Source organism: Lindgomyces ingoldianus (assembly GCF_010093535.1).
Source record: "Lindgomyces ingoldianus strain ATCC 200398 unplaced genomic scaffold BDR25scaffold_3, whole genome shotgun sequence".
Classification (NCBI taxonomy): domain Eukaryota; kingdom Fungi; phylum Ascomycota; class Dothideomycetes; order Pleosporales; family Lindgomycetaceae; genus Lindgomyces; species Lindgomyces ingoldianus.
Window position 1 is genome coordinate 136,636 of NW_022985164.1, and position 13,090 is coordinate 149,725.

Below are 13,090 nucleotides of genomic sequence, written 5' to 3' on the forward strand. Positions count from 1 at the left end.
TTGCATCATTCCATCGGCAGTCTGATAATTGGTTCTTCGAAGATCTCTGCTACTTGATCGTGGTTGAGGGTGGCGAACAAGAAATCAAAACATCGGATTTCCGTACCGTTGTTCTATACTGAAAGTTCTTGAGTCTGGCCGAGTCCTAAAACTGGTTGACTTGATTGAATTGCTTCTTCCACCGCTTTGGTATTCATTCAGTAACAGCCAGAGTGCGCTTTATAGCGGCTTTGGAATTATTGAGAGTATTGACGGGACCACGTAGCTTCCAAATAGCCGTCGCGAAGCTAGGAAAGTCCATTAGCCAAGCTGGTCGAGTCCGTGAAGTCGGACACGCTTAAACTGGTCACAACGAGGATGGTGAGAATTTGAAGCTGAGGGCCGAGTCTTTGAGGCTGCCTGAGGATTTTCACACGCGTCTTTGTTACCAGTCCTTGGAACCACAAGTTGGGATCCAGTGTCCGTATAACGTTGAAGGAGTCCTCTTTGCTGACCTTTGAAACCCCTGTCTTCACCTACGGTTGTTAGTCAGCACATTAGCGATTGGATTACGTCGACAGCTTACCTGAATCGCCCAAAGGATCCGATTTTCCGGCTGCTGCTCATGATTGAGCATAAAAACGAGATCGGGGCCGGCCATATTGCATGGAAAATACCAAGGCGCAAAGAATTGTTGTTTCCTGACTCGTCGTAGCTGTCGCACGTGTCTCAGGCAATACCATACCCATGTACTGCACTATTCACTCATTAGGACTAGCTCCTTTCTCGTACAGTATATAGTCAGCCCAGAGCTCTCTCGAGCTCCTTAGACCTTACAATACACTAGTTCAATCCACCTTGTTTGGATCTCAATACCTTGTCGACTCGCCTACCCTATGACCCCTTCTCAGCTCATGCGAGAGTAGCCAGTCCTGAAATTTTATATCTGAACCTAACGAGATATCGTCTTGAATGGCCCAATCGGGTTCTTCAACAGTGTAATCTGCTAAGTTTGACATAGACAATTCCTGTGGAGCTTCGGAATTTCGAAGAATGGGATACGGTGTGTTGAGCATTTCTAAAAAACGCTGCCTTTCTTGCGGTACAACTCGTGCCACACCATTTTGCTTTAATAAGAGACCACCGAAAGACTGAATAAATCAATCAATGAGTTTGTCCGAAGCGATACGCATATAGTACTCACCCATCCCATGTAATAATCGGCCGCCTTACCAAACATTGAGTGATCGTCATGATTATCGTAGATCGAAAATCTAAGAATCTGTTCATGACGGTCGTTCTGGATCTGAATATGTTCGATAACAGTGCGTAAAACCAAGGGTTCAACCAGTTCCTGTTCGTGGCATCCAGGCCCTCTCTTGCTTGTCCAGCTGCTGATGGCCTGACCTGCTACTTTACACAAGAAAAAAAAAAGATTTCGTAGACTTTTCCACCGCTCTACTAACGAAGCAATCTCTTCCAAGCAACACTTAGGATACTTAAGAGCGTAATGCATACAATAGAGTTTACTTAACTCACCATGTCCATATTATCTAGCCTCTACTCATTTACAGCCATAAGCGAAAATGCTGTGTACGGATGCTGGCAGCCAAGGACTTGCTTCCGCAACTGGAGACATTCCTCTATTAATGCAATAGCCTCGCTATTGTAACTTTGGCACTTGAACATGCACTCCAAGTTAGCCATGCTGGCCAGTGCGTCTAGATACTCCTCCCCAAGGATCCTCTATCTGGTCTCCATCCCTTGCACCTCCAGCTCTCTTCGGCCTCCTTCCACCACCCTTGCTACCTGTACGTTGACGCTAAGTTGGACATGCATGCTGGTTAGCGTGTCTGGATGCTCCTCCCCAAGCACCCTTGTCTCCATCACTTGCACCTCCTGCTCCTTAGCATCTCTCCACCGCCCTCTGAGCTTTCTTACTAACCCCACCACTATACTTCTTAGCGTCTCTATATGGTCTGCCTCAAGCGGCCCTGTCCTAGCTTTTGTTAACTTTGTTAGCATATTTTCTGCCTCGTCTGCGTTTCCTATTTGCCACGCGTAGCACGCGGCGTTGCACAGTAGCAGAGCCTACTCCTTGCGCGTCTCTTTGCTCTTAGGTTTCTGTGTTGACGCTGCTCTCGCATGCGGGAAAAGCCCCTAGCACTTCCCTTAATTCTCATACTGTCCTGTTAGAAACTCTAGGCAGAGGTTAGCAATAAACTGCTGTTTCTATCCTTGTATTTGCTCCTAGCTTTTAAGCTATTTTTAGGCCGCTAGCTGTACTAGACTAACGTCCGTCCCTGCGTAGCGAGATACCCTATACAGACACTCCCTAACATAACAAACTTAATAGCCGGTAGGGAAAATACATATCTTTGGAATAGTAGCCTTAAGTTATAAAGTCTACTCTCCCCTAATATCTTTTAGAAACGGGTTCTGCTTACCATGAAATACAACAATTTAGTATAAGCGTCACGCGACCACTTTGCTTTGGCTAGCAGAAGGTGCGTTAAAAGCTTATGGATCTTGTTGAAAGTCTGTTAACTTACGGCTTGTTATATCATTATCCTATCCTAAGCACTGCGCTTAAGCTTGAGAGGTTGTTGTGCTTCTGTGCTAATTCTAAGTCCGCCTGCTAGAAGTGCTAGATAAGGAGGACCCGCACGCCTAGCTTAAAGCAGCTTAGCTGTAATCTATCGCGGCTTAGACCTGTGTATGGCGCCTTTGTCAAGCGCTCCAGGACACCTGAAAACCGGCTCGGATTGGGAGCAGGGCTAGGTTAAAGGCGCTGGTGTCTAGCTCGTGTCAACAAACATACGCAGCATCGAAGCTGTAACTAGCTTCCGATACAGCCGTTCGAGACGTAGTGCAGTAGATGACTATAGCTAATGTGAACGCTTCCATGCCATAGAGATACACCATCGCGCTGCGCTACAGCTCCGCAGACTCGCTGTTGATCCATTATCCAACCCATCACGTCTTCGTCCTTCTTAAGCACATCGCAACCAACACATATACGCATGATACAGAATACTAAGATCCAAGTCTAGGCTTCAGCAAGCGGAGTGAGTATTACTAGAAGGACGCCACGCCTAGACTTAGCCACAGAACCTGAGGTGCTCGAGTGACTCTAAGGCAACAAGCGCTGGCGGCCTAAGCGCTTCGCTTTTAACGCAATACGGCTCTTCAAAGACAAGAAGCCGTCGGCGTTATTAAATTATGTAATAGAGCCAATTAAGATACCATACAGTAAGTGTAAAGAAAGGTGCGTTGTACTGTAAGTAGATACGACGCGGATTCCTAGTGCAATTACAGAATGTTGCTGGTGATAGGATTGTCGGTACAGTCTAAAGATGTTGTAATTAGGCAGTTTGATAGATATCTGGTGCAATAAGTTCACTAATGAACAATTAGTTCTAAGCTGAACCTTTTCCCTTTTCCCTTATCAATTATGTGACTCTACGTGCTAGTGTTGCTTTGCTTCCGTACCACGCGGCGAATATCTAGTATTGAGAATGAGTGATTTTTATTGTTACTATTAGGCTCTTGGAGAGAGCGGGTAAATGCACATAACGCTAAGAGACTAGCTATGGAGCAACAGTGTTCTAAACCACTGATGCTTAACAGAAAAGCTCGTGCGATTGAAAAGTTAGCAGGATTAAAAGGTTTGTGCGATTGAAAAGCTTGTGCGTGTCAAACATCAGTTGTGAGAGGTATTGAGCAGGAATCATGAGGCACAGAGAGGGAATGCAGGATAAGGGGCTGTATGGCAGAGCCACAAGAGAGAGAGTAAACCATAAGGTCAGAAGCAGATGTACGGAGGCCGAGGAGCCTATATCCCCCGTGCCAAGCCGTTAGGGTACTCAGGGGTTGGATAGTTGTAACATAACCGTGACATCAGTGATGTTAAACATCAGTAGTTTAGAACACTGTTGCAACATAGCGGTAGCCTCTCGGCGTTATGTACATACGCCGGCTCTCCCTAGAGGCCTAATAGTAACAATGGCAATTACTCATCTTTAACACATATAAGCCTCTTATCATAAGCCTCTTGCACTAATGCTTTCTCTCTAACTTATAACCACCTCTTTCATCGCCGCGCTGCGCTCTCTTCCCGCCCTCCACTGATCAAGGTCCCACATGAGCCCCTAGTGACAGAACACCTTCATTGAGTGGAAGTACTGAATGTCAATGCAATCATCGGCAATACTCGTGCTGACCTGGCGCTCCGCACCAGTGCAGTCTCGGTTACGGTAGATAAAGACTAAACCTTTCATTAGCGACCTTTTGTTCGATCCCGGAATCTGGTACTTACCGCGGCAGGTGTCCGCGATGTACTTGACATCCAGACGATCTCTAGGGAGGGGCTTGCAGCCATCATCGGCGTAACTGTACCCATCTCCTCCTACTCCCAAGGTGCAGGCCACATTGCCGCCATAGACATTGAATTTCACCGCGGGGTCCACCACAGCCGAGACTGAAGGGAGAGCGACCGCGAAGATTGAGAGGAGAATTGTTTTGAGCATTTTAAAGGTTAAAAGAGTGAAGAAGTTGAGGTGGCACTTAGTAGATTTAACGTTGTAATCTTGAAGGAGAGTTGAAAGCTTGAGGTTGTTGTGATGAATCTAGCAGGACACTAGCAGTATATTTATACTATAATGACATCTAGCTTTTCTACGTCTGTTTAAACAGACTAACTCTTCTTGATCCCGAGTATACAGCTTTGATGCACCAGCGTTGGGCTCTCTAGCGATGTCCATGAATTGTTGGTGAGGCTACACCGCCGAAGTATCTGCTTAGGCCACACCCGAGCAGCCGCCATGAATCCGGAATGTTCGACATTCAGTAGTTAGCTGGAAGGATTAAAATTCAATTTAATCAATGAGCTGAAAGCTGAGAAACGCGGTGTCGCCCCTTGGCACCTAGCATGCTAAGCTTTACCGGTATCCAGTGTTGCACAAGAAAACTGAACTCTATGTCCACTCGCTGCAAGCTTTCTCTGCGGTTTGTTTGGCACTCATGGTCGCTTTACTTAGGCATATGTATTTTGGCGCTCTCATTGTTCGAAAGAGCCAGGGGTGCGAAGCTAAAATAACTAATGAATTCGTAAGTTTCGACCGTGGTTGACCCCTCATGCTATAGCGCGCAAATATGGATAAACACGACCCACCCCTACGATGCAGTGCACTATATCCTCAGCCCATTTCGAGTACCATCCTACTACGCTGATTTGCGTCTAAAACAGACGACGTGCGCGCGGTGCCCGACTTTCGCAAACATTCCGGATTCATGGCCGCTGCTCGGGTGTGACCTGATTAGATACTTCGGCGGTGTAGCCTCACCCCGATAATTCATGGACATTGCTGGTGAGCCAAACGCTAGTGCATCGAAGGTGTATACTCGGGGTCAAGAACAGTCAGTCATGCCCACTGTGTGAGACCGTCCCGCCCGACTCTGTCCTAGACGTTGCTCATTGTATTCCTCTTCAACGTGCCGAAGCGATATTTGGTTGCTGCTTGGTATATATATAGGTTACGCTGTGCTCGAGAGGCAGGAAGACGTGATGGGTGGGAGGGGTCAACGGCGGGTCTGGGGAGCTGGAGGGCGATGCGATGGTTCGTCTCTATAGCATGGAAGCTTCCACCTTAGGTGCGGTCATCCCTTGCACTACATCTCGAAGTTGTACGACGGCTGTGTCGGAAGCTGATTGCGGTTCGCGGTTTCACGGTTTTAAGGCCGGATTGGCTTTGAAGATAAACGCTCGGGCTTGAGAACCTCCGTGCTGCTCCCAATCCAAAGCCGGATTTTAGATGTCCCGCAGCGCTTGGTAATGGCGCTGCACAGCCACGGGTCCGCTAGTCGTCACAAATAAATTACACTAACGATGGGGTGGGACGTGCAGGACGTTTGCACGAACGAGTATCGGCGTCGATCGACGTGGCGACGCCACATGAAGTTGCGCGCCACAGCAGACGCAAGGCTGATGATGACTTGCTAGTATTTTAGAGAGGCTTTGAGGCTAGCATAAGGCTTTTTTATAAAAATTCGGAGCGAAAAAGACGTACCGTCGGTGCTGTGGGATGGGAAGTTTGTTACTCTACGAAGAAGGCGCTTACAAATTAGGCGTGGAGGCGACGATGCAAACGTAATTTTTAAGGAAGAGTGATAATGGAGATTCAGGATTAGCTACAGCTGATTACTTCCACGGAATTATAGCAACATTCGTTGTGCGCATGGGCTTTCAGCCGCTGAAAATCAAAGTAACTTACCCCTCATTTGTCTCGCCACACAGGGTCTCTCGCTACACAGGGATGCACATTATTCATTTTAACGTATTCGTATCTGTTGCAACAGAGATAAACAAGTAGTCTTGTAGTTAGTGTGAGAACATCATCTTCAAACCCGTTGTCGATGCTGGCTTCTGAGATACTATCATCCTCGTTACTGTCTGTATTATGTTCCTTGTCTGACTCTGCACTACTGTACTTATTTCCCATAGTGCCCTAGTCGCGAAGTAGGGCTTTAAGGACCTCCTGTCGGTTAAACAAGCTCACAAGCGACAAGAGGCTAGCTACTGATTGTCCTGTACTTCGGATATGCTCAAATAATATCTGCTACGTAATGATGATAGAGTTCTTGGCTTCTTCGTCTCTTCGGAGATGCCCGGTTTCTGGTTTAGTAGACTTGTCTTTCTTTTGTCGCTCCTACAGCATTCCTTAGGTATTGTCCCACCAAATATCTCGGTGCTCGATGTCGGATATATGCTGCCTCCCGCACGAGAGCGAGTGGCATGTGCTCTAACGCTGTTGCTAACTCAGCAATGCCATCTTTTTTGGCATTGTCTCCTAGCTTCCTGTCAAGGGGAGCTTGTGTACCTTCATCTTGCATCGGCTAAATTAATATGGTATCGCTGTCCTCAACCAGCCGTGATGCTACATGCTTCGCCCGACTGGTGAAAAGGAGCAAGCCATACTTATTCGGAGGTAGATACCTCGACATGTGCTGCGGAAGAGCGCCGTTTCCGCCGTCCGCCTACGTCTTCTGGCTCTTGCATGATGGAGAGAGAATAGCAGCGCTGTCGGCCTTGTCGAGGACTAGCAACCACTTCCCGTGTTTCTCGTCGCGGAGCCAGTCGTGGACAAGCTTAAAGACGTTTGCTTGTTGGTCTTTCCGGCCAGCAAGCTTGAGTCGGTGCGCAATGTCTCGGAAGCTTTACTCAAGGCGGGCTGCATTGCTTGCGTGCACCCAGAACACCCATGTGTCTGGTGATGCTCCCACGATACGATAGCAGTGTTCGATGGCGAGCTGCGATTTCTTTTTCGCATGTTAGGTACGAGCATTGACCCATCAATTACTTGCGCGTGGCCCAAGGCGTCGCCGAGCACGACCCCGCGGTTGTTAGAGATCGCATTGGACCCTGCAGTTTTTAAAGATTGTATTGAACCCCTTCGCGCCTGTTGAGACTGTCAGCGCGCTGTCAGTCATTGTGTTTCAGGATAATCTCGTATATAGAAACTTTAAACTGTGTTAAATCCGTATTCATAGCACTCGAAGATGCCAGCTCAGACGTATCGCATGAGCTGAGCGTGGCTGAGCTGGAAAGCAAAGCCTTGCACAAGGCGCTCAATTTATCCAATGGTCGTAGACGCGCCTGCAATACTAATAACACGCCAAGCCATGATGCCTATTGGAAGATAACTCGGGCGGGGCTTAATGCACGATTACAATACTTCGTCCTAGTCCCTCCATCACTACCTACCTACCTAGACCGCTTCTTTGCTACATTATCAACATGGCAGAACAGTACGGATTGGGAGACCCCCTTTTTGATCCTCAGGAGGCTAAAATAGAGTATGGAGAACCGCCTTATCTACCTAAAACCTAAGCTAACAAGGCAGCATCGTCTTCATACATGGACTCGGTGGCAATAGGACCAGTACTTGGACATGGGAGGGAGACGGTAGGAAACTTTTCTGGCCGAAAGATCTACTGCCGCAAGACTGTCCAACAGCTCGAATTCTTTCTTTTGGTTACAATGCTGAATTCGCCCACTTCTTTCCTTTCTACGGGCCGAAATTTATGCCAGAGAAGTCAACCATCGACAACCATTCGACTGCGCTATTACGGAGCCTGACTGGCTTGCGTGACAAAACTAAGACTGTAAGGAAAAGGCGAGCGTATATCTTGTTTCGCGTCAAATTAGCTGAGAACATGTCCAACTCTAGGCAAATCGCCCAGTGATTTTCGTCTGTCATAGCCTTGGAGGCCTTGTTTGCGCCAACGCACTGTCAAGGTATCACGGGGCGGACCTAGCCAGCGCCGGCCTCGTGGAGAAAACAGCTGGGGTTGTCTTTCTCGGAACACCGTTCGAAGGAACTTCAAAGGCGAAGTGGGCCGGGAGGGCGCTTAAAGTCTTAGACTGGGTAAGCACAACGCACAAGGAAGATGTGAAGGATCTAGAAGAGCGTTCGGCAAATCTCACGAATATCAACGATACTTTCCAGAAGTTTCTCAAAGCACGGGACCGGTCAGAAACAGGACAGTTTGTCGAGGTAGCCTGTTTCTTCGAGCAGTATGCCATGTACAAGGCTGGGAAAAAGATTGGAATCATCGTACCTAAGGAGTCAGCTTGTCTGCCCGGTATCGACCCGCAGTCGATCCAAGCCAACCACGTTGACATGTGTAAGTTCGAGGATGACGACAGGGAGGGATATAAAAACATTTCGCAACGGTTAAGTCAATGGATATCGGATCTTGACGGGCCGCTTAAGGGTTCTACTGCTAAAACCCAGGTTTGGCTGACGTCCTACACATCTGAAGCTATCTGACAGCGGACAGACACACTCGGTGTACATGGGCGACGTCAACTATCGCGACAAGATTGAGAACAACCAGGGGGTGGTAATGGGCCATGCCTACAGCACGGCCACAGACGGGGTCAGAATAATCGGGAGCACCCACGTATGAAGTCACCAAACTGTTGCGACGCTGATATATCTGCTAATGAGATATACAGAATACATACAACGGCGTTAACCCGAATAATTTGTAGCCGAACGCTGGGTAGGAAAGAGTGCACGTTGTCGCACTTGACTTCGTCTCACGTGATCCTGCGTTAAGGTGAATGTGGGTCCTTGTGTTGCACTAGTAACCTATCCAGGGCCAGCACCTACTACTTTGGACTAGCGCAGCTTTGTATGATATATATCCACCTGGAGCTCCTCCAGGTTCCTCAAACTTTACACAATCGCTCCATCTTGGCTTTCACTACCTAATTGGTCCCTCGCACGTCTATATGGTCTCTATCAATCAACTCTAACCGTGCGATAGTCAATTTCCAGACTGGTTCCTGTAGGAACGTACGGTGGTTGCGGTTGAGGGAGATGGTTTCTAATAGTATTGATATAGCTGTGGATACGGCTACAGTGGCCTTGCGAAAGTCTGAAATGAGAAACTCTAGAGCTTGAAGGAGCTTGAATTATTTGATTTCTGGGCAAGGGCGTGTTCTATCCGGAACCCCAATTGACGTCGGACACAAGCTAGTAAGTCTTAAAGGTCTTCAACACCTAACTCATCTCATTATTGGGCTTGACCTGGTATTTGACTCAGGCAGAAAATGCAGCTTCTCAATCCTTGCAACTTCGAAGCACCATCCTTCTTGCTAACATCGAGTATGTCGACTTTGTCCACTCCAAACCCATGTTTCTCTTTTGCCTTGCAGGTGAGTACTGTATGAGTGAGACTGCAACAATGAACCAGCTGGCGACGTCCTTGCCGCAGCGGTCTCGGTTTTGCTTCGATGCCTACAGGGAGCTCCATTCAGACACTACACGTGTTCTCGCGTACATGCCAAAGAAGGCAGCCTTGAGGGTTTCGATTTTAGTGTGTTTAAGTCAAACAAGGAGAAGAGATCGGGGATGATTATCGGGCTGGGGCGAGGCGTGGTCTAGATGACGCTTGTTGGTGCATCCGACGGAACTTGGTTAGGACAACGGTAATCATCACGTCCATTGCCTGGTCCAGGATATAGTCAACGGTGTATATCCCAAGCCGTGTGTCAGCATTCGGTTTGACTTAATTAGTGATTGACGAGCTGATGTATGTCAATATGAGTCTCAAGAGAAGTGCTGAGCAATGGAGCTTGACTAAATGGAGAGAGAGCTGCAGTCGTCGTGGGGAGGTCAGCACGGCGGATAGTTCTATGCAATACGGTGTTTGCGCTTAGTAAAAATGGTACACTGGGGGTTGACAAATTGGGGGCAGTGATAGTCGGTTGGAAGGGGTCCGATTTCGGATGCGCAGGGCGAATTCTTACATAATTTATTGTGTGCGTTAATCTGTGCAATGTCTTAGCAACACCTTAAACTTTGCTTTCTAGCACTAAGTTTATATAAAAACTTAAAAAATTTGCCTATAAAACCTAATAACTACCTAACATCTTTTAATTTTAGTAAAAATTTAGGCGCTGTATGTACTTTCTATTTAAGAAATAATAAGGCTAGGTTTTAATATTAAAAATAGCTTTCTAGCTATGTTTTAAGCTTATAGAGTCTCTTGTTGCCTACTGTAACGGCACAGGCAAGAACAATAGGTTTAAATGCGGTGGGAATCCACTTAGAGGCATATGGGAGTGCGTGGGGACTTAGAACCTAGGAATGCTATTAACACCTATAGGCCTTGTACAAAAGGATATTAGAAAACTACTAAGCTAGCTAAGAGAAGAGGTGCAACTAAATACTTAGGTAAATAGAGGTAACTGCGGGAGATAAGGTTAAGTTATAGTTAGAGCTAATATAGGGACTCTTTAGATAGGATCTAAGTAACCTAAGATAGAATAATTTATAAAAATTATTACATTACTTTTTTTTTATAAACTAATAGTTTTTATCTATAGTATGTAGAAAATATTTAGAACTAATTTAAAACTAATTTAAATAAAATATAATAAAGTATAACTTTTTAATAAAAAAAATTTATTACTAAAAAAAACTAGACTAAAAACCTAATACTAATATAATACTTTTATTATAATGTTTTTATTTAGTAGTAACTAGTAGTGTAGTTGTTATTAATATAGTAAATTTATTATTTATAGTAATAAGTGTTTACTTACTTTACTTATATAGTTTAGTTAATGTTATTAGTTTCTTTTTTAGCTATTCTTTAAATCTCTACTATGTAGGTATTATTATACACCTAACATTCTATAGCTTAGTCTACTAACTAATTATAGTATTAAAAAATTACTATGCTGCTTTACCTCCCTTTTAGAGCCTTTTCTAGAGGCCTTTTAGGTTATCTGCCTTTAGGCTGCCTACACTTTAGCTTATAGCTTTTAAGTTAAGTTTTTTTTTTAGTTTTTTAAATTAAAGAAATGTAAGTATTACACCTTACATAATAAAAAATATAACTTTATATAAATATAGTTTAATACTACTAGAGTATAGTTTACTAACACGTGTATAAGTTTTTTTATATTATAAATTTTTTTTTTTTTTAGTCTTTTAAAGCTATTTTAAGCTATAAGCAGCAGCCTAAAACATAAGAAGTAAAGAGAATAAAAAAAGAGCTTTTAAGGCTATTTTAAAGTTTACTTAGAACCTAGCGCAGGTAGTATAAGTTATAAAGAGTTAGGAAGCTAGTCTTTCTATAGCTAGTGTCTAGGTAGCCTTGTTCTACTAAAATACTACGCTGCTTTATTAAGTTTTAGCTTTAAAAGCTTTAGTATTTAACTTTTAAGTAAACATTATAGCGCTTTTAAGCAGCTAAAGATAAAGTAAAAGGGTTTGAAAAAAGAAAAAAAAAGAAAAAAGAAAAAAGGTCTAAAAGTGTCACAGTTATGTTACAGCTATCCAACCCCTGAGTACCCTAAGGGCTTGGCACGGGGTATATAGGCTCCTCGGCCTCTGTACCTCTGCCTCTGACTCTAAGGTTTACTCTCGTTACCCCCCTATCCTGCATTCCCTCTCTGTGACCTGTGTTTCCTGCTTAATACCTCTCACATTATAAACCTTTACATATCCTCTTAGAATAAGCAGTCTGCGCAGCGCAGCTAGAGGAAGCTTAACTCTATTAATTTTAATAGCAATAACGCTTACTATAAAATAAGCTAAGTTAAATAAGCTTAGGCACTGCAACTAACAGAAGATAAAGGTACCTCTTATTCTTAATTGTTAGCTTGCAAGCTGCCTATCTACTAAGTTGCCTATCTACTAAGCTGCCTATGCCCTGTCATTAATCTAAGCCCTTACTAGCTACTTTGCGTACGCGCACTAATTGAGCGTTTAAGCTCTTAAGCGGATACAGTGGTGGTGGTAGTTGAATGCAGGATTGTTGTTAGCTGCACTAGCGCTAAGAACCTTGTGTTTTAGCAAGAGGTGCAGCACAGACAGCTTTATAATGCAACTGCCCTTAAGCTTTAGGTAGCTTTAGAAAGTACCTAGGAAGCTTCTAGGCTGTATCCAGATTGCCTTTAGACCTCCTAGATAGCTTTAGGCTACACCTAGTTTGCCTCTAGGCTGTATCTAGATGGCCTATAGGCCTGCAATTGCCTGCTAGCTTTGTGAAGTTGCATTACTGCTAGATAGTCTTTAGGCTGTATCTAGATAGCTGTTAGCCTATACCTAGATAGCTTTAGACTGCACCTAGTTTGCCTCTAGGCTGTATCTAGATTGCCTATAGGCCTCCTAGATAGCTTTAGGCTACATCTAGTTTACTAGCAAACTATGTAAGGTTTAGCAACTAAATTTTTTTAAACTAACCTTAGCTACTTCTTTCTAAGGGCTTAGGACGCGCCCTAAGAAGGAGGGGGTGTCAGATATGCGCACCTACTGTCAAGACAGGAGGAACGTTTGACGAAAGCTGCTACATAGTACGAGCAATAAGCTCGAACAGTATGTTGCTGCAAACTGCTGCATTTTGCAGCATTTTGCAGCATGTTGCAGCAAATTGCAGCAAATTGCAGCATGTTAACGTACTTCATGGGCGAGTTGCTCACACACCCGAGTCGCTCACTTTTGCCAAGACCCCACCAAACCACCCTTCCTACACTAATGCATTCCCCACAACACCACTTAGACGCGCCAAAAGAACGTTAGATACAGCTTGC

General features: G+C 45.0%; 4 protein-coding genes across 4 annotated transcripts; 1 reads left to right on the forward strand and 3 right to left on the reverse strand.

Annotated features, from left to right (window-relative positions):
• Nucleotides 1-14: 14 nt before the first annotated feature.
• Nucleotides 15-1,527, reverse strand: BDR25DRAFT_339300 (uncharacterized protein; the record flags this gene model as incomplete). Its single annotated transcript, XM_033693369.1, has 5 exons — nt 15-515; nt 566-694; nt 873-1,130; nt 1,184-1,468; nt 1,519-1,527. The coding sequence occupies 5 exons, from the start codon at nt 1,525-1,527 to the stop codon at nt 288-290; spliced, it is 909 nt and encodes a 302-aa protein (XP_033553034.1). The 3' UTR covers nt 15-287.
• Nucleotides 1,528-1,557: 30 nt separating this feature from the next.
• On the reverse strand, nt 1,558-1,908 carry BDR25DRAFT_158960 (uncharacterized protein; the record flags this gene model as incomplete). The annotated part of the gene is made up of 2 exons (XM_033684006.1): nt 1,558-1,710; nt 1,813-1,908. Coding segments are annotated over 2 exons (249 nt in total), but the record flags the coding sequence as incomplete, so codon positions are not given.
• Nucleotides 1,909-4,130: 2,222 nt separating this feature from the next.
• On the reverse strand, nt 4,131-4,719 carry BDR25DRAFT_375004 (uncharacterized protein; the record flags this gene model as incomplete). Its single annotated transcript, XM_033697357.1, has 2 exons — nt 4,298-4,719; nt 4,131-4,246 (listed from the first exon to the last, which is right to left on the reverse strand). The coding sequence occupies exons 1-2, from the start codon at nt 4,506-4,508 to the stop codon at nt 4,131-4,133; spliced, it is 327 nt and encodes a 108-aa protein (XP_033553036.1). The 5' UTR covers nt 4,509-4,719.
• A 3,008-nt stretch (nt 4,720-7,727) lies between these two features.
• On the forward strand, nt 7,728-9,244 carry BDR25DRAFT_339301 (putative ribonuclease p/mrp subunit). Its single transcript, XM_033693370.1, has 5 exons — nt 7,728-7,833; nt 7,881-8,142; nt 8,208-8,774; nt 8,821-8,943; nt 8,999-9,244. Exons 1-5 carry the CDS (start codon nt 7,775-7,777, stop codon nt 9,032-9,034), a joined length of 1,047 nt encoding a protein of 348 aa, XP_033553037.1. The 5' UTR covers nt 7,728-7,774; the 3' UTR covers nt 9,035-9,244.
• The last annotated feature ends 3,846 nt before the right edge of the window (nt 9,245-13,090 follow it).